We start from the raw sequence: 22,190 nt of genomic DNA on the forward strand, positions 1-22,190 counted from the left end.
ATATGTTTTTAAATTAGTTAAGATTATAATTAGTTATAACATTATAAGAATGTTTTTGTTTCACTTGTTAGTAAAAAAAGAATGGCAATAAATTGATTTGATTTGATTTGAGAGAATAATGAAATTCTACGTGTCTCATTGGAAGAAGTTAAAAAGCAGATTAAGTTCATCAATGCAAAGAAAACTCCAGGATTTGACCTGATAACTGGCTTAGTCCTAAAGCACCTGCCAAGGAAAGCACTCATCAAGTTAACAAACATACTAAATGCTTCATTTAGACTTAGATTTGTACCAGGAATCTGGAAATTAGCTGAAGTTATAATGCTGCTCAAGCCAGGAAAAGAACCACATGAAGTAATTTCATAAAGGCCGATTTCATTGTTATCAAAGTTGTTTGAAAGGTTATTATTGAGAAGGCTCAAGCCAATAATAGAGAGTTTAAACAATTGATTCCTAATCATCAGTTTGGTTTCAGAGTAAAGCACTCCACAAGTGACCAGGTATATAGAGAAGTTAATGTAATAGAGAAGAGTTTGAAAGAAAAAAATATTTGTTCAGCAGCTTTTCTTGACATAGGGCAAGCCTTCGACAAAGTATGGCATGATGGACTTCTTTACAAGTTAAAGAAAATGCTTTCCAAGCAATTCACAGAAATACTGCAATCATATCTGGGTGGAAGGTACTTCAGAGTCAAATATGAAGATTCATATTCTGATGTGAGAGAGATAAAAGCAGGAGTTGGACAGGGAAGTGTGTTGGGGCCAGTGCTTTACCTTCTCTTCACCAGTGATATTCCAAATGTGGAGGAGAATACCACAGCAGACGACACCGCCCTACTAGCAGTCGACAGCGATGCAGAAATACTGCAACAGAAAAGCTCCACAGATCTGTCAACAGAATACAGGACTGGGCCAGAAAGTGGAGGATGAAACTCAATGAGGGCAAGTCAATTCACGTCAACTTCACCAACAGGAGAGCTGATGATTACCATCCAATCAGCTTAAATAATATCATCATACCACATGTAAATTCTGCTAAATATCTAGGCATGACTCTTGATGCTAAGCTTCGCTGGAAAGAGCATGTCAAAAAGAAAAAAGAAGAGCTCACCATAAAATACAAGAAATTCTACTGGTTTATTGGAAGAAACACATCACTTTCAATATCAAAGTTCTCCTGTACAAACTGATCTTCAAACCTGTCTGGACCTATGGTACCCATCTTTGGGGCTGCACCAAACCGACTAACATCGCCATCATTCAACGATTCCAAAAAAGGTGCTCAGAAACATCATTGATGCTCCATGGTATGTGCGGAACAGCGACATCCATAGAGATCTGGGAGTCAACCTGGTATCCTGTGAGATTCAGCGGTATGCAGAGAGTCATAACACGGCTCCACCAACACAACAACATCGAGACAATCCAGCTGCTAGACAACGGAGGATTGGTGCGGAGGTTCAAAAGGAGGAAGCCATTTGAATTAGTGTAGTGCAAGTGGTTTCAAGTGAAAAAGCAAAGCATTCATTCAGTGAAACAATAAAATCATGCTTTAAGTACATAATACTATCATTGGCAGTAAGAGATTCTAGTGAGTTTCACTGTATTTTATTTTTATTTTATTAGGTACGATAAAATTTGCTCATTAGTCTCATGACTAGATAGCAATAGTGAATTAATAATAAAAAATCTTGAGTTAAATTTCATTTTTTTTGAATGGGAAGATGATCATGTTATACATGATTTCAAATACAGAATTTAAGTGAAAATGAATGGCGAAAACTGCAAATATATCAAACCGTTCCAAAGTTATTCACATTCAAAGATACTACTAATGAAACATACATAACTGAAATAAATATAGTACGGTAGGTAGAAGATCTAAACAATTAAATTTCATATTATTAATTTCATTGTTAGTGAACACTTAATAACATCTACTCACATATTCAACATTCTGTACAGAGAAGTTTGATGTCAGATTTTTAATGTCTTATTTATTTCACTATTTTTGTATGATTTATTAGTACCTTCAAATGGAAATTTCATTGAAACGGTTCAAGGTATCGATGTGCGGTTTCCTACATTCATTTTCTCTTAAAATTCTGTATCGATATCATGTATCATATAACCAGCTTGCCATTAATAAAGAAGAAGTTGGATTCAAGATGGCGGTTCCAAGATGGTGGACCAAAATTTGAAGTGACAGAAAATACGTTTTTTATACAAATATCCTATCTAATGCTAGCTGCTTTCCGTGACCACACAGTGCATAAACACCGTGCCTGGAACACCGGCTTGATCGTTCCTTTCGATAACGACTACAATCTTGCTATGGAATTGTGAGACGCCATGTGGATCAATTAGGGAAATTCTCACATGATTATCGTGATGTCACTGATGATCAAAGTAACGTTCCAGAGGATTTTCCTCCACCTAAGGTGATTTCTTCACTTCCACGGATGCAAAACGCAAATACTCCTCCTTCACCGGCTATGACTATGACCACATCACCGACCATGGCTACTACTTCACCGGATTTGGCCATTACCACAGTTCCTGATACCAACACCAATGGGATGACTGCGGAACAAATTGCAGCTGACTTGGGCCCCAATACTCGTAGGCCTGTTCGTACCGGTTTCACCCACTCCATGAATTCTTTGATGGGGGAGGTGTTATGAGAGTGTTGGAAATTGCCGCCATTGGCTAGACTAAATGACAACTATTCACGGACTTACATTCTGTCAACTTACAAAAGACATTCATTAATTAATACAAATATTTATATCTATCACTATATTACATTATTTCATTGAGACATTACATTACATATTCATTATTCCCACTCGTGTCTGAGTGTGACAGCATTGTATTTGGAAATCAGCGAGCCAGCTGGGCTAAAGATTCATTCTAAGATTTTCGTATTTCGTTCACTTTCAATAAATCCCATATTCTTCAAATGCGTGTAAGTTTATTTCTTTCGACTTCAATAGAACATAACAGGCGGATCTAAGATCGCAGACCAAAATTTAGAAGTGACAGAAAAGTAGTTTCTCATAGGATCCCCAATAAAACCTACTGAAAAATTTTGTATCAGAAATATTCAGCATAATTTTCTTCAACACTATGTAATTCTTGTAATAATAAGTGCATGTCTTGGCTGATTTCAAATTGATTGTTTTTTAATAAGGAATTAATACATGCAATTTCAAATAAAAATGTCTCAACTTGACAGAGGACAAACAGGTATGTCTTACAAAAATATTTTGTAATTATAAAATTATTATTGATTGTGATATGATGTTTTTCTTGTACCAATAAATATATTTATATTCTATTCTGTAATTGTTACGAATGTATATCTGCTGATAACAGGCTGCCCTTGAATCATGAAGAAAAGGAATAGAATGGCATTTTTCTTACCAGCGCTGTAGGAATGCCGACTGATTCAGCAGCAGCAAACGCAATTGTGAAGTTCCTCCGCTTTTCGCTAGGAGAAAGAGTTTCGTAAGGAACCCTGTCTGGAAGATAGGAATGTAGAATAGCACAAAGAGCCAAGCCATCATTCCACGAACTGCTGAAGTTCGTGATGTCGATGCCCTTGTAGCCCAGGGTTTTATTCTGACACCATTTGAGCAGGGCATTTCGTTTCGATCCGCCATTCTTAGATAGCGCCGATAGTGGATCTTTTCTTTCGCCTGAAAAACGAACAAATACAATTTATCAACTAAAACAAAACCAATAATTCGGAGTGCAGTGAATACGGTATACGTTATGGCAGATAAATGCAAGAAATGTTATTCATTGTGTAAAGTGTACAAGTTGTATCAGTGCCTTTCACCCGTCCTGCTTTAATGGATCCGTATCTAACGAGTTGAATAAAAAATCCTGACCCCGAAAAACTGGAAATGCAGAAAATGTAACCAAAACGACATCGTCAACGACCATTCAGAAGATCTTGTCGAGATGATGAAGGCGAATAAAGCAAATTTCGACAAAATGCAGGTTCATCTGAATAAGGTTAGTGATGATATTAGTGATTTCAAAAGCCAGTTCAATGAGATGAAGTGCACTAAATACTCCCAAGACATCGACAGTGACTATCTAAAACCGCAGACCAACTACTGAGATTAAAGACTTAAAATTGGCAAACGAAGCAGCAAATCTCCAGCAACAAACGCGGAAAAATAATGTTGTGATTTCGAGTATACCTGTGACCACAGGTGAAGTTTGAAGTTATGCACGGGTATAGTGATTGTGTCGTTCTAAGCAACGACTGTATCTTAAACCATTTCTAAGATATTCAGGTTTGAAGATACTGTACTAATAAATCATACAAAAATGAATAAATTAATACATTGAAAGTCTAAAAGAATCTTCGAACATACAAGTTTAGTTTTCAAAGTGTAAAAATAAATACACTTATGGTAACATCTAGTCACATCTTCAAAACTTTGAACAGTGAAAATTGATCTACTCATTTATTAACTTTTGTATGATTTATTAGTATTTCTTTAGACATGATTGACAAGCTATGAAATTATTTGAGATATCGATGTGCGGTTTTCGCCATTAATTTTTTTTTGAAACTTTTTATTAATCTTGTATCACATGAACACATGTTTGATTCAAAATGACGGCCAAAATTTTGAAGCCACAGAAAAGTACGGTAGTTTTTTTCAATTTAAAATATCTAATTAAACCTATTGCCAAATTATTCTTGTATCAGAAATATTAATCTGTTTCCATAATGTTCACCAACTCTGTATAATTAAATCCACTGTAGAGTGAATAGCATCTAATACAACGAGGCTACAGTCATCGCTTATGAATTTGACCTCAAGAAAAATTAATTCTACATAATTCTTTCAACCCAACATACAACTACTGACAAGATGATGTGTTAAAATTTAAAGCGAGTTCATCAAGTTCACTTGGTTAAAATTAAATTAGGCCTACTTAATACTATGATATGCAAGACAAAGCATTGTTTAATTTATTTGACATAAGGCTCATCGAGCGGCTGAAAAAACATCTTACTAGTGACATTTTTCAAAGTTTCTCAATTTGGATAATATCTAGTTATCAAAATAAAAAAACTCAGGAAAACGTTTTCTATCAGATTACTTTTCGAGATATGAGCGTCTGAAGTTTGATTTTTGAAACAGATAGTTTCAAATTCCGCAAGGAATAAATTCATGAAATTTTGAGGATAAATCTTCATGGTATTTTTTATAAGATGAATTTTTTTTCAGGGAATATTAATTTTTGAAAATTGAATAACTTTCTCAAAAATTGATAATTCGAGGACAACTTTTTTATTCAATCAACAATATTATTAATAATGTTTCCTCAAAAGTTCAAGAATTTATCTCTAACCAAGTTTTAAATAATCTGTTTGAAAATTTTTAACTTTAAACGCTCATATTTCAAAGAGTAATAATCGGGGAAATTTTTTCCTGTGATTCATTTTTATTTTAATAATATGCAAACAAGCACTGCAGGAAGCTCTCCAATTGTCTGAAATGGTTGGTGCCTGAAAAAAGCTCAATATTGTCTGGCTCTTCATATACGTGTAGCTAGGAATGCATCTTCTGAAGACGTAGCCATCTACGCTACGCTTGTGTGAACGGGCCATATTGCTTAACGTGCAATTCTTCAAGCTGCGTTTACATTGGTCAAGTTTCCGTGAATTCAACTTGAATTGAATGGGCGATTTCTAAAACTTGTAGTCAAGTTTACTAAAGTGAGGTCCACGTTATAATGCCAGTGGAGAAAGATAGGAAAAAACGTCTCTGTCTTGTCAATGCCTTCTATAGACGGTAGCTGATACAGGTTTGTTAATGGATTATAATTTGCTCATTCTCGTTTAAAGTAATCGATTATATTTTATCAAGCAAGAAATTATATTTTTCAATAATGTCATAAAGAATTTTCATAATTAAGATAAAATATTTTGTTAATTATTAATTCTACATTGTTGAAAGCCGATCCGGCAACACAGCAAAGCGAGAAAGAGATAGCGTTATGCGCTTTGTTGAATGATAGACAAGGACAGCAATACTATTACTAATCAAACACTGGGCCATTATAACGTCGACCTCACCATAGAACTCAAGTTTTCATAACCTCAAAAGTATATAATTACGGAGTAAAAAATCGAATAAATCTCAAAGTGTTCTTCCTCTTCATTATCATAGCAGGCTACTTTATTTTGCATACTTTTTTATTTAGTTTTTATGAGCATCCATTATACAAACACATCTACAACAATGTAGGTATGCCGTATGATGTTCCAAGAATGAATTTGAACATTAATTCTGAAAAATCTAGAAGGAAAATTGAAATTTGGGCTTCGAGGTGCACGAGATTAATATTTTTAGAATCTATGCAAAATTTGGAGATCTGAATCATCCCCGTTTTTCCGGTATGCAATCCACAAAGTTGACATGTTTTGATGCGAACAAACACTACCCTACTCTCTCTTATTATATAGATAGAAAGATGTCTCTGTAACTATTTTTATTAAATAACTGTTAAATGAATTATGTAACAAATTTTATAATGAATATATTGTCTTATCTAATTCTAATTATTGTCTTATCTAAAATGATGAAACAAAAAAGAAGCAACAAGAATGAAAATGTTTCTACTCTGAGCTTTTATCATGAACCTTCAAATTCTAACTTCACTTCATTAAAAATACATTGTACTACACAACTCAAGTCGCTTCTTGATCAACATGTCAAGTCGCCGCTCGAACTCAGTCTCACAGTCGTAAAGTTGCAGAGACTAGAATCAACTGGTCTGAGTGTCACCATATTTGAAAAAACATGCTGTGTCGCGAAAATACTAGAGTTGCAGTCTCTCTCGACTTGAGTTGCATAAGTGTAAGTTGAGCCTAAAACTATAATATTCGTTTATGTGCAACTACTAAAAATAATATTATTATTCTATAATAATATTTATTTTAATGTCATAATAATTTATTATTTTATTCAATCAAAAAAGGAGTAATATTGGATAAAATAATTCTATAAATATGACATATAATACAAAACTGCAATTAATAAATTATTAAAAATAGAATATTGATATTTTCTGAATTTTTCAATATTAATTCTGTAAATTCCTATTCCTGATTTTAAAAGTTTTCTATTTCGAGTAATTGTAATAGTGTAATAATGGCAGAACTACAAGCTGCAGACAGCTGTCCGGAATCAGCAAATCACATTACATTACATTACAGTGTAAACACTAATAAACTAACATAACCTCTATAAAACATAATCATCTATAGAAGACATATATCACCTAAAATATCACCTAATAGAATTATGTATTTCATAGAACATAATGCCTGTAGCACTCTTTTATTATAGACTGAATAAAATATATATTAAACTATTAATGTAGGCCTATATGGTAAGTACGTACCTTTGTGGCTACTAGTTTTGACAAAGTGAACTTGAGTTTAAATTACTATAACAATAAATTATTATAGACAGCTTAATCCCCACATAGATTATAAATAATTCTAACTAGTTCAAGTTATTCTGAATCCTGAAATTTTACATAGGTAGCCTATTTGAGGTTGTTCACGTACAAGTCTAGGCTACTAAATGTAGGCCTACATAAAATGTATTCTTTCTGTAAAAAACGTCAAATGGTACAATATGGTAGACTATAGACAGAGCACAAACATTGTTCACCTTGCCAAATACAAAACTTGAAACACACCGTGGCATATGAAATGAGGTAGCCTACTCTAATTAAGTTAACAACACAAGCAGTTTTGTAATTTTTACTGTTATTCAATTTGAACGCCATAGACGACACAATTTTTGAGTATCACTTTACAAAGTAATATCTAGTGGTAGTGGAGTCCCCGTACCTGTCGCCAAATTTTCGGTTTCAATCGATGTGGTATGTTATTCTTATCACAAAGATTAGCCGTCGGTCACTATTGTTTTAAAACAAACCAAGTTCAAAGCTGATGTGTCTGTCAAGATGAAGTTGAGCATCCGTGATGTGCAAGTGCTGGTAACATTCAATGCTCTAAGTAGGCTCTTAGGGTCAAAACATAGTGGAGTGTCGAAGGTAAATAAATTTAAGCTCCACTTCAAGATCGTATATTATTTGCCTATATATATATATATATATATATATATATATATATAATATATATATATATATATATATATATATATATATATATATATATAATAAATCCTGAAACGTGTTTCGGATGGACACATTACATTGTTGGTCCCGGCTGCCTAAACGGTTATTAGGTCATGTCAGAGGCCCTGAAATTGGTCAGGTGCGATCTGGAAGCTCTGACACTAGATCCAAGCCAGCCAGGTCACTCGACATTATTATCATTATTATTTATAAAATGGAATTATATTACTCTATTTTTGAAATTAATAAAATAATAGATTAAAATACAAAAAAGGGTACCTACTATAATTACATTTTATAAATAAATATAAGTAGCCCTGAGTTCATACATGTTAAGAAGATTATTATTATTATTATTTGCCTAATTGTTGGGTGAAAAGTGGAGTGATACGGTAGTGGAGCGTCAAGATTCACTCTAACCACGTCTCTCCACTATGTTTTCACCCTTAGATATATCAATTAACTTATCTTTGACATGAAGATGAAAAACAAAAATATTTAAAAAAGTATGAATACAAAACTAAAAGCAGTGAATGATTGAGAGAATTCAATGTTTTCTGAATAGCCAGCAGAGATCAACAGTTGAGTATTTATTAAGCTCAATCCGACTATAGGTTAACAATGTTAACATCAATTGGGGCTAAAATTCTTATGTAATACTCACTAAGATCCCCTGAGCAGTTCTTTCGCGTTAAAGGTGTCTGCCCACTGCATCGTATCTTACTAGGACTGTTATAGGAACGTGACCGGCACGTAACATGCATGCCAATGCCCACTGCTACGTATCGACAACGTTTCATACACGTTGTGAACGGGTTATATCCGCGTTTATAACGGGTATACAACGCGTATGATGACCGTGCATACCCCTCCCACTTCTGCTACACATAGCACATACGCGCGTAAGCTATACTAGTTACAATCGGGTCTACAACGCGGTACATACGCGGCTACATACACCGGTTATAGACCGGTACGTAAACGGAACGGAGCGGAACGTAACCAGCAAAATATTCTCTCCGAGAAATTGTACGGTGACCGGTCATGACACGATCCTATACGGTACGGTTAAGGACCGGTCTAGTGCCCATTGCTAGGCAATAATACACGTGAACTATTCCTTGTTGTATTTGCCGTTCCTATGATATGCCGGCCCTAGTATGATACGGTGCAGTGCAGTGGGCAGAGACCTTAATACTCCGAGTATTCGCTTGAGTAATGATTTTTTTTCTGAATCATCTTTTCTGTTACAGATTAACTTCACTCAATCGGAATTTAGATCAATAATTAGGACTAAAATGCGTATGTAATACTCACAAAGATCCCCTGAGCTGTTCTTTCGCGCAAATTCAATACTCCGAGAATTGAGGATTGATGAAGTGGTGTCTTCTGAAATGGTTGCTACCTTGTTGTTACCTTTGACAGGTTCAAGCGGATCTGCAAATAAAATACATACTATAATAATAATTGGTTTTTATCAAACAATAATTATGCTGATGAAAATCTTGTATTTTTCAAAGTAATTATGAAAAAACTAGTTTTTCAAGCTGGGATTTTATAGTTGTCTGGGTCTTGCAGCAATATTGATTGTGGGTTCGAAACTAGCCAATGGGCATGGAAATTTGATCATCTCATTCAATTACCCACGACCAAGCAGAAACTTAAGTGTGCATCATCCGCAATGAAAAGTATTTTCCACCTAATAAATACGAATGAATGGCAAGCCATTTTAATGATGCATAGGAGCACTCAATTCATGGATTACTATGTAGGCTACGAAATACAGTACTTCATACTATGCTGGACAATTCTTATACCATTCTGTTGCTGGTTTGCACCTCAGAATTATAAATCTTAAAATACAATACATTTTGAATCGTATTACACTTTCCTCCAAATAAGCTACTCTTAGTACATAGAACAGTGAATCAATAATAATTGAGAATGAATGATAAGAAGATTGCATGCAAATACTTACCAGTACCAAATCCTCTTATAATAAAATACTTATTGCAAAACTAATGACAGTCTCCGTAACAGTTTTACTAGAGCAAATTGCATGCGAGTTGTACCAAAACAAAAGCTGGCGGCCCTATTTGTGCAGGTTTTATTGTACTTTGAAAAAATATTCGATTCATAAAAAAATGGATGAAGTGGAAATGATTGTGGGGGGGGGGGGATATCTCGCGTCATCTTCACAGAACTGCTTAGATTTGAGTGCTTTCTAAAGTATGGAATAAGGCAAAGACAAAGCTATCAGCAATTTAAGTTATGGTTTCAGACTAGTAGTTGAATGAGAACCAGAATCAAACTTAAGTGCACCCAGCTGTAGAAAATCAATATTAGTCCTATCACCAATTCCTTTTTATCCAGAAAATAAAGAGTTTGATAACGATCCAATTCAAGGTCTTTGAAAAGAAAAGTGTAAAATCAAATTAAATTAGACAAGCTGTTTGATTAAATTCAAAATAAATGACATTAAATAGAATCAAAGGTTGATTTAAAATACCAGTTGTTTGGATTTGGTTCAATTTTACAGATATCTTACAGTTACTGATGGTAGCTTACAGTTACAGGTCTCAATAGAAAACTGATGGTACCTTTTAGTATGTTACGGTACATAGGTGTGGTATTTAAAGAGAATAGATTGTTCGAGTAAAGGTGTGTGTGTGTGTGTGTGTGTGTGTGTGTGCACATAGAGTGAGGTCTGCTCAGCAGTTGTCAGAGCAGTTTTAGGAGCAGAGAATTAGGAGCTGTATTATTACTGGGTGTTTATTCATATACCGGGTATGAATGACGGGGTTTCATGTTTTAATATTTACTACATCAAGCTTACAGACACAAGCCATATATCAAATAAAACAGTAACTCAAACAGTTCTGATTTTTGGCATCAGTGTTCATTTTTAAGCACTTTTATGCACCTGAGCACTTCTAGTATCATATCCCAGCAGAAAGTATATGGTCCTTTCTTTTTTGATGAAGCAACTGTAACTATAACTGGTACACTGGATACAGCTATGACTCTTCCCTTAAATGACACGGGGTGAGCCAAAAAACTTCATCTTCCAACAAGATGGTGCGCCGCCTTACTGGCATAATTGTACCCGACCGCTGCAATGGCCTCCACGGTCACCGTCTGATTTCTATCTTTGAGGGCTTAATAAGGACGGTGTGTATGTGATTCCACTGCCAGCCGAGTTCTCCAATCAAGAGAAAGCGTTGAAACAGCTGTTTCAGCAGTTACAATCATTGAAGTTTGGGAAGAACTCGCATATCGTCTTGATGTGTACCGAGTGACGAATGGTTCTCACATTGAACACTTAGGCTATTACTTAAAACTGCTTGAGTTTCTCTTCAACTTGATATATGACTCGCGACTGTGAATTTTATGTAATAAATATAATAAAATGTTGAAACCCCGGCATTCATTTTGATGCACCCGTTATATCTCTATTGATAATGCATTGTTCGCTTCATAATGCACTTTTTCGTTATTCGTATAGATATGATCATAATCTAGTTTAATGAAAAAATGATGTTACAGTTAACTGAAGGTGTGGTGTTCAAGAAGCGTGAAATTATTATGCAATCATAAACGTGTGAATAGAAAAAAGTTCTGTTTAGGGTGTGTGGGACTTTGGGGTGGGTGGTTGCATAACTATTTCACGCTTCTCGAAAACCACACCTCTACTGTAAAATCATTTTTCTATTAAACTAGATAATGATTTCGATACAAACAATAACGAAAAAAGTGTATTATAAAGTGAACAATGCATTAGATCAATAAGAAGTAATATCCAGTGCAAAACGTTAGGAACCATGGAATAGTAGATCTTACACTTTCAGAAAAAGTAAGATTGAATGAAAGATCAAAAGGACAGAAGAGAAACTTCACAACCTGAAATTAGTAAAGTAAGCCTAGCAGTAACTGAAACGGATTATCAATTTTTCAATGATCTGAGTGCTCACTAAACAAATATGTTGTGATTGATTGCACGTATGGCTCATTCACAAGAAAGCCTTCTAAGACCAGTCAAGCTTTGACAAAGCTTTGTAGTATCTTGTAGAATATATCAAATCAATATCTATTGAAAATAAATATGAGGTTTCTGGTTGTAGCATATAAAATTGTTCAGATGTTACCTGGAATTGTAGTACATCTACAGGTTACTAATGAGATGGGAAATACTTTTTCCTACAGTTACCTTGAAAAGTGACCATTCCTGCACTGATTACAGAACGCAAAGAATCACTTTTCCGCTCTAGTGCGGGAAAAATTTTTTCTGCACTCCAGATTTGCAACATGGCAACGCAAAATAGTTAGTAGGTTATATGGAGCACCAGTGCAGCAAAATCAAAATGAAGTTGGTAACAGTGACTGTGGTATAGTGTTGTGGTGCACGTTATAATAATAACGATGGACAACGAGGACAGCGACATGAGTGACAGCCGCCTTCATTCATTTACTACTACATTATTCTATTTGACAATAAATTAAGGTTTTTATTAATAATAAAATTACACAGAAAAACATTTGATGGATTTCAGGGAATTTCACCCATAATTACCCACTTTTCATATTCAATGGTAACTGTAGGAAAAATTCAATGTGGATCGTGCGCAAAGTTCCTCTGCTGCACTCAAGAAACAATTCCGCCCTCGCCTACGGCTCGGGCGTAAACGTTTCTTTCGGTGCAGCAAACTGTCACTTTGCGCACTAGTTGCACAAATAACTATTTATCTAATCATAAATTTACACTTGATTCAAGAACGTGTATAACTTCTCATAAAAAATGAATCAAAGAAAAGCAGTAGAACTTTTTTAATGACTTCAATGATAGAACTTCAAAATTTTTACTTCATTCATCTCAAGACTTTCTCACATGATATTTACATTTTGGCGCTCCTGCTTTGAAGTTTTCATATAGAAAGCATAAAATGTTTGAATAAATTCAATTACACCAAATGGTGGTTCTTATTTGTTAAAATATTGTATCAATCAGATCGTTACTATACTTTTGCTTTCAGTTTTGTGTTCCATCTGTGGTGAAATTATTTAATATTTTGAAAAAAGTATGATCTTATAATGAGTTGACACCAAAACAAATCACAGGAGAAAAAAGTATAATCTTATAATGAGTTGACATCAAAGCAAATGACAAGAGATCCATACGTTTTTATTGATTTTCAGACATTTGATTATCTGCAATTCGAATAATTTATTAATCATGCTGATTAGGGGTAAATCCCAGTCCAATGTTCAATTTAATTTATTAAATTGAGCTTGAAAATTAAGTTGGTTTTTACTTGATCATGCACTTTACAACAGGCGTCATTAATTCACAGTAGTTAGCGTGTCAAATGGTTGATAGGGAATCCAATTTGGTGCTCAAGTGAAATATACTTTAACTTTACTCAGTTAACAGATTGTTTGATGTGAGTAGAATGTTACCAAATTACTTAAATATTGGAAGTTCCACATTTAAAAAGGATATTTTGAAATATATAATTGAAAATAGTTTTTATGGTGTTAATGAATTTTTAAATGTGACCTCTCATGTGCAATTTTGTATTCTTGTGTTATTTGAATATATTCAACTATATGGTTTGCTGTATCGGGTAGAATAAATTAACATTATTATTATTATTATTATTATTATTATCTCACTGTTTCATGTAAATCGAGCAACTTTATAGGTCTTTTTTGATAAACATGTGCTTTTCAAGCCACTATATGCACACAGGTGATGAGAACCTTACAACTGTGAATAAAAATTAATGCAGGGCTGGTGGAAATTATGGACACAGCTCAATATTTCTTTTACAAGTATAATTAGATAGTATGTTCCATTGAGGTTCTTATAAAAATAACTACTACATTGAAAATCTGACAGATCAAACTTTTTTTCTTCAAAGTTTTAAATATGATGTGAGATGTGAGTAGATGTTTACCAACACTTGAAAAAAGTGAAATTTGATATTTTAGATTTTCAATGTACTCATTTATTTCATTCTTTTAATATGATTTATTAGTATCTCTGAATGTGAATAACTTTGAAACGGTTTGAGTGATATCGATGTGCGGTTTTTACCATTCATTTTCTCTTGAAATTTTGTAAATAAATCATGTATCATGTTGACCTTCCCATAAAAAACGTAAAGTTGGATTCAAAATGGGGGACCAAAATTTTGAAACGACAGAAAAGTCGTTTTTTAATTTGAATAGGACCCCCAATGAAACCTACTGTCAAATTATCCATGTGAAAGAAATATTGAGCTGTTCCCATAATTCTTGCCAGCTCTGTGTATTATTATGATAGGAATTACTCCTTATATTCCCTATCTTTCATAAATGAGGAAAATGGGTGGAATAAAAGCACAGCAATTTGTCTTATTGAGTTTTCCATGTGTTGTGTTTATTTTTTACTTAAAAAAGACAACTAATTGGGTCGATAGGATAAAAACTAGAATATAGTGACTAGCAACTTAGTCATTGGTTCTAGCTAAACAAATCAGATTATACAGCTGACTTGAATCCTAGCATTTGCTTGAAAATTACTTAGAACTAGCAATTGCTGGATTTTATTCAATTGACCTTATGTGTTTTCATTTCATTATTGAGCAATTCTTTGACATCTATGGTAACAATTCAATTTATAAAAAGGGTGACTCAATTATAAAAACGAAGAAATATAAAGTTAAGTGACCCAGTGATGTCAATCGATCAACTTGATCAAAGCTTGACATTGAGCTCCATTTTACTAAACACTGCTCTTCTGTATCTCTATTTACTATATTCGAGTCCCTGTAACAAGTGACACACAACCAATGATCCCTACACAAACTTGTGTCTTTTCTTACTATAGTTTAATTAAATGTTCAACTATTAGTTAAGTGTTAGACTGATGAGTGAAGGCATTGTTGTGAATGAACCGCATACAGGCTGACATGACAAGTACCTGATAGCAATGTCCATTTCAACGGCTGTTTGTTGGTTGTCAATTGCTGGTCTCTGTCGCGTAAGGGTAGGAGGGCTTTCATGTCTCCCTCACGAATGGGAGACGTTGGACTAGAAACAGGCTGCTGGCATGAGCTAATAGCCTGGTTGACTGCCAGGCCAGTTAAGCTAGCAATACTATTGAGGCTAGACGTTGAGCTACTTCTGCTGACTCCTGGACCTGGGTAGGACATCAAATGAGATCAGACACTAACCACGGCACTATCATCTGGAATGAGATGTTAGTGCCATCACCCAAAATTACTCTGTCAAACATCACGTCGCTAAAAGTGTTTCACTTTCGATCCTCTGTTTCATGTGCGTGTTGTAATAATCACTAAAATAAAAAAAAAATTGTGCATTCTTGGATGACTCACTTTTTTCATTATTTAATATGAATAGTTTCTTGATTTCTGTTCCTTTTTTTGAGAGCTGTTGAATTATGGTTATGGAAAAAATTAGCCTATAAATGACTCATATTTCTTCAGTAACAGCTCACATTTATTATGCACTTGATAATAACCTGTCAGTTTTCTGTAGTAATATTTATATTCAAACATTACTTTTGAAATAACTTATTCTTAGCTGCGGTCTTTATTCAGTCTATCAGTAGTTTGTTCTCCTTATCAGATGTACCTGCCAATAATATTCCAGCTACGGTGAAATAAACTTGAAATTACTCTAGCTGCAGCTTTCCTATAGGAGAATTAACTATTATGTTTGAATAATGATGATTTTGAAGTGATTGTACACCTTGCCGTGATCTGGGGCAGACCAATCACACATTGAAGTGTCCACATCCACAGTGATATTCAGATGAGTAGACAGATATTTTATGATTTGAATAATATTGAAGTCTATGGCGTGAAAACTCTTTAGCTATTTCAATGCAATTATACTACAAAATTCAGTAAAATAATTCTATAATATCTATATAAAATTCTAAATCAAGCGACTTCATGCTACAAATGAGGTTCTCACTACCAGTACATTCTTCAAATGGAATAGATTGTGAATCTGAGAAAGTTCAAAGACATTCTTCAAATACAATGCATTGATTTCTCATATTTAATGAAAAATATACAGGGTGCGTCTGGAATAGACCGACAAACTTCGTGAGTGTTTCCTTAATTCAAAATTAAGAAATAAGTATCAGTGAACATGGATCCTAGAATGCTTTGTTGCCGAGATAATGGGCCATATGAATAAAACCAAAACATATGCTCATGAGTATGAGCATGGAGCATAAGGTTTTGCTCATGAGCATTACGTAGAAGCATAAGCATTTGCTCATTTTTATATGAATAAGCTTTACCTTATACTCTTACCTTATGCTCCTGAACTCTGGAGCAAATTCTCACGTATTTTAAAGATTTTTCATCAGCTGATTCACCTTTGTGGCCTTACTTTGTTTTTATAGCTCACGTAAGCGCTAAATATGCAAGTAGGAGACACCGCTTGTGTTTGCGTCGTCTGCTCTGTTTTCTATTTTTATGAATTGAGTTTTAGGTTAGTTGAGTTTAGAATTTTGAAATAATAGCGTGAAAAAATGTCATCTCTATAATAATCTTCAGTATAATCTTATAATATCAATAGCCTTCTTATAATCGTCTACACTCTCATCTTCTTAAATGCTTATTTCCTATTTTGTGATGGCTATCTTTATATCAGATAGATATCTTTTCTATTTATTATTTTGTAGGAATAATGGTGATGATATATCATGGTTGAATCTAAAAAGAGTTTTATAGTTCTCAACTATTGGTTGTGATCGTATCTGGTATAGTTTTCTCTTCCTCATACGAATTAGTTGATCCATTTTACTATGAGCAAAAGGTGAAAAGCTGCTCTAGACTAGACTCACATTTTTTGAAGCATTTGCTTCAAAAGTTGAGCAAATGCTCTAGTTTATTCGTACAATTCTGAGTATATGCTTTTACTTTTGAGAAAATGCTTTAACTATTTTTTTGATGAGCATGAGCAAAAGGTTTCGCTCACGTTTATTTATAGAAAATGAAGCAAATGCTCCATATTTTAGAAGTATAAGCAAATGTATGCTCAACTTTATTCATATGGCCCAATATTATGACAGAAGATTGCAAAATTTTCAAATCAATGAATTTTTGGCGGCCTCATAAGGACACTAAAATGATCAATGTGAAATTGGCTGATAATTCGAATAAAATAAAATAAAAGTATGCGACTTTAATAATTGTTGAGATGATAGGAAAAATGTGTAAAAATGTTTTCCAATTTAAAAGGAATATAATTAGGATCATTATTCAACGATATGATATTTCAAATGATAGTACAAGGTGCGCCAGAGAAACTTACTTATTTGAAAGGTCAATAAAAACAAAAGTACTCCAGATATTGTTTTTATCTTTTTTTATATGAGAATACAAAATCTCAATTTTTTCCATGTGGTCTTGAAAATGATATCAGACCAATGGCGACCCCCATTGCGATACACTGATGAAGTCGATTTTTGAAATTTCGTTGCAGTATATCGATCGGTATTCTGGAAATGGCCTCGCGAATGTTGTTCTTGAGGTGAACTATGGTCCGTGGTCGATCGATATAAACCAGATATCTCAAATAACCCCATAAAAAAATCGCATTGACAAATCGCATGTGGAAATGAGCCTTGTCACTAAAAAAATAATCGCGTCTTCAGACAGGTTGTCAATAACCATATCACATGCATTTTGAACCTCAAAAATTAGGATAAAAAGGAGACATAACAGACAAAAGATCGCACATTTCAGAAATCTATCTGTTTTGCTCAATAAAATACTAGAATTATGAGGCTTTCGTGCGTTTTAAACAAAAAGTAACGGAACATTTTTCTTCAGAATAAAATTATTTACAATCTCCTTCGATTTTTAATATTTTTTAACAATAATTTATTCTAGTTATATCCCTTTTAATTTGAAAAATGAAAACTTCATATTTTTTGCATATTTTCTTCATTATCTCAACAATCATTGAAGTTACATAAGGTACTTCTGATTGGTTTTATTAGTTTTGTCGACTAATTTTAGAAAATAATTTACTATTTTAGTACCCTGTTGAAGCCGCTACAAATTTATAAAATTAGAAAATTGAGCAATCTTCCGCCATTATTATCTCGACAACAAAGCATTTTAGGGCCCATGTTTACTGTTACTTTTTTCTGTATTTTGATGTAAGGAAACCATTCACGAAATTTGTCGCTCTACTTAAGAAACACTCTGTAGAAGTAATTCAATTCTAAAAATATCAAGAGATCTGAGTTTAACATTTAATATGTTTCACCACTGATTTATGCAAAAATAAAATCTACTTCAACGATCAAGCGCATGCTGGGATAAATTCAACATTAAATTTTCTCATAATATATTGTACTTGACATGAATAGATAAACAAACAAATTGAATAATACAGACAGCATACCAATAAAAATATCAATTGCACTTAGAACCAAGCACTAAATAGTACTGGACTCGAATAGAAATTATAAATTGTATAATGTAAAATTGATTACTATAAGAAAGGACATGCGATTAAAATAAAGTACCTGTTTTGGCTTGTTTCGTAGCGTTTTCAATACTTTCAATAAGGGACTTGACGGACAAGCGACTATCTCTTTCTTGACGAGATATTTTATGCCTTCGGCACATTTCTTGGACACAAGGTCCGTTGGTACTATTATTTTCCGGCATGACCATTTCCTGCTTTTCAGCAGCTTCTGAAAATGAAAAAATCTATTGAGAAATTTGGAGAAAATAAAGTTAGATATCAATATCAATAAGACCGAGCAGCCTTTGCATTTTTTCATGAAATTGATACAATATCAAACAAGAAAAAGGCCAAAACTTTTCAAGTTTCTAAAACTTCAAAACATCTTAAACGATTAAACTTAGTTTTAATGAATCTTTTATATTTTTGTTGCAAGTTGAAGCATTCTACTTATGATTGTCGACAATGAAAACAGAAAATGGGATGACGACATGAAAATACAACCATTGGCTTGATTGGATTCGAACTCGGCAACTGTTTATCAAAGGTTAATAGCGCATTACCTGACTACGATTTCGGTTTACCTAAGCCTTTCAACAAAATAAACACATTTACAAGTTAATTATGTGTTTCTTTCCTAAAATAACATACTACACAAAGGTATTGAATACTACACAAACACGAATAAATAGTAGAATTGCTTGAAAATGAATAATACCAACGTTTGTTGAATAAAACCTATATAAATTAATATAAATTTATTAGCTACCAACTTTAAACCTGTAACGTTTCTTAATTGCAAGCAAACAAACTTATTCATTTAAACACTGAAATGCAGTCAATAATTTAAAGTAATTCAATAAACAATTTCTATATTTACCGACTTTGGGGCTTTGGTAAAGATCGGTTGGCTGGATGTGTTATTGGTTAAGAAAAACAGCAAGTGGATGGAATTTCATCATACAAACTGTTTGATTATATAACCAAGAATATATCCGGCCAACCGATCTTCACCATAGAAATGAGTTCATGAAACTCGAAAGTACTCCAGTCTGTAAGTAAATAAATGATTTATTATATCAAATAAATGACTGTATGTCGGTGTAAGGAGAAAATGGTTAATTATTATTTAGCAGTACGGAATGGATCAAGAAACCATCATTTGTATGAAAACATTGCAATACAATAGCCTAGGTACTTTTTCAAAAATTTCACTCACGCTTCAATTTTTCAATTTGAGCATCCAAATTTCTGATATTATCCCTTAATAATTTGTTTTCCAATACAAGTTTCTCCAACTCATGCTGCGCTTCAGTCTTGAACTCATTTGCTACTCTAACAGTCATCAGCAAATCCGATTGGAATTGTTCCCATTCTTCGTTCTGAAATTAAACAAAAATACAGATATTGATATTTGGAATTGATAAAAGCTCATGATTTAGTTTCAGAATAGATTATTTCTTTATTGAAATGTTTGATATGATTTATTTATGTGATTTTTTCCTGTGGGGAAAGGAAACTTATCACATGGTATAATTTCCCTTAACCTCATGACTTGAAAACAGAATAACCGTGGCAATAGTTTCAGTTGAATCCGAGTTGCTGTAGAGAGTTGGTAGTTGGCCTGCATTACAGAACTGTATTATATGAATGTCTACTTTTACCGCAATTGGTACTTCTATACAGAGTTCGTATTATTTCGAGTAATTGGTGCAATGAATGAATACAACTGTTTAAAAACGGGTCATTCTTTTTTAAACACACGGTTATTTGAAGCATACTGACAAATTCATAAATTAATGCTGCATACTACATTTAATGAATAAATGAATTAATATTGAATTATGTATCATACATTACACAAACACAATTAAAATAATAAAGTATTTCAGGGCTAATTGTTTCGAGCAGTTTTAAAATGCTATCATAAGAATATACTAATTATTATTATATATATACAATATTGAATGAAAAAGACTAAGAAATTGTCAAAAACCACAGATTTAAATATGTGGTTTTTGACAATTTCTTAGTCTTCTTCATTTAATATGAATGATTACCACAATATCAACTTCTCAAATACACAAAAAATATATACAATATATATTACATATATGCTTTACACAATATTACAATATATACTTTAATATATAAAAAAGAAAGATTCACGTATGACGCATCATCAGGTCTGAACTACTGAAATGATTTACTTAAAATTTTGCAAATAGATTCTTAATTCACCGAGGATGGTTATAGGCATGTTTTCAATTCTTCAAATTTCCATTACATGAAGTTTTCAGTTTGTAAAGTTATAAATTAGTCCTTTGCGGAGCACAGGTTACCTACTAGTTCATAATAATTAAATCATAATCCAATATTTGAAAGGATTTTAAAACCAAAAAATCGTAAGTAAGCCAGCTGCTACAAATGGTAAAATATGTATCTACTGAACAATAATAATTCACTTTGATTTCACTTGAAAATGGCATAAATGCTCGAAACTAGTTGTTTTATATAAAAAGGTTATTAGTAATGATGCTTGATTCGAATTATTTTAAAATTGAATTGCAGCTTCGGAATTGACTTGACACTCCTTTAGAGTTAACTGTCAATATTTCGGCAGATACTAGATTGCAGGGTTGCACATGGTATGCATTCCATTATAGCCACCTATAATAAATGCTCTGCCCTGCGGAGAATGGCAACATCGCTAAGTAGATTTGTCAGCTGGTGAAAGCAGTGAAAACCGAGTGGAGAGCCCATGTTCAATAAGTTATGAGTTATGCAATGCATAGCTGTATCATTGAGTTGGTACCATTGCATGTCGCAGCTGACAGTTGCTTTTAGACCTACTTCACAGTGTTGTCAATTCGTTGGGTATTGCATTAATATTATAGGTTGCTGTGATTCCAGACATTATATTCTATTCTACAAAGCAAGATGGAGGGGCGGTGATAGTTATCTTTCATGAGTATTAATACATTTTTTTTCAAAAATGTCCTCTTCCTTGTTCAAAAACATTGACAATTTCCTCCACCAAAACTTTTTTAATAGTTCGATAGATTAATCTAGTTTTGATAGAGCTAGTTGAAGAATAATGGAATCTGCAAAATCATTTACTTTGAGCGCTTTAAGAGCGTCCTTAATGCTACAAAATTTTGTAGAAAACCATCTAAACTACAGCTTTCTGAGGTTTGAAATCAATTAAATCTTATCTATTTTTCTAATCTCATTTTTCTCATTTCTTATATATTGTCTTATATTTTTCTAATTATCTATGAATTAGATAACAAGAAGCTAAGTTTATTTTGTCTTGATATGTAACATTTTTCCGTAGAATAGTATGGTTTCCTGCGGTAGGCAATATTCCAGTTGTTATTAACAAGGCCTTCTTATGCAGTTTCCAATTAGACATCTCACTTATCACAATAAGATAGATTGTAATTTTCATAAATATTTATTCTAAAACTTTCATAGAATATGGGCCATTCTGAAAGTTCTCCT

At 33.2% G+C, this 22,190-nt stretch overlaps 1 protein-coding gene across 2 annotated transcripts in view; it reads right to left on the reverse strand.

The window, feature by feature from the left end:
• The window catches only part of LOC111057614 (cytospin-A), a 52,629-nt gene that overhangs the window by 9,189 nt on the left and 21,250 nt on the right, over window positions 1-22,190 (reverse strand). Inside the window, exons 6-10 of one of the 2 annotated variants that reach the window (XM_039443060.1) lie at window positions 19,906-20,068; window positions 18,745-18,915; window positions 15,148-15,366; window positions 9,504-9,623; window positions 3,426-3,700 (exon numbers count right to left, since the gene is read on the reverse strand). In XM_039443060.1, coding sequence (XP_039298994.1) covers window positions 3,426-3,700; window positions 9,504-9,623; window positions 15,148-15,366; window positions 18,745-18,915; window positions 19,906-20,068 — 948 coding nt within the window. The remainder of the gene's footprint in view (window positions 1-3,425; window positions 3,701-9,503; window positions 9,624-15,147; window positions 15,367-18,744; window positions 18,916-19,905; window positions 20,069-22,190) is intronic. The other variant, XM_039443061.1, reaches the window with a different exon arrangement.

The sequence above is a fragment of the Nilaparvata lugens genome, chromosome X, assembly GCF_014356525.2.
Source record: "Nilaparvata lugens isolate BPH chromosome X, ASM1435652v1, whole genome shotgun sequence".
NCBI classification, from domain to species: domain Eukaryota; kingdom Metazoa; phylum Arthropoda; class Insecta; order Hemiptera; family Delphacidae; genus Nilaparvata; species Nilaparvata lugens.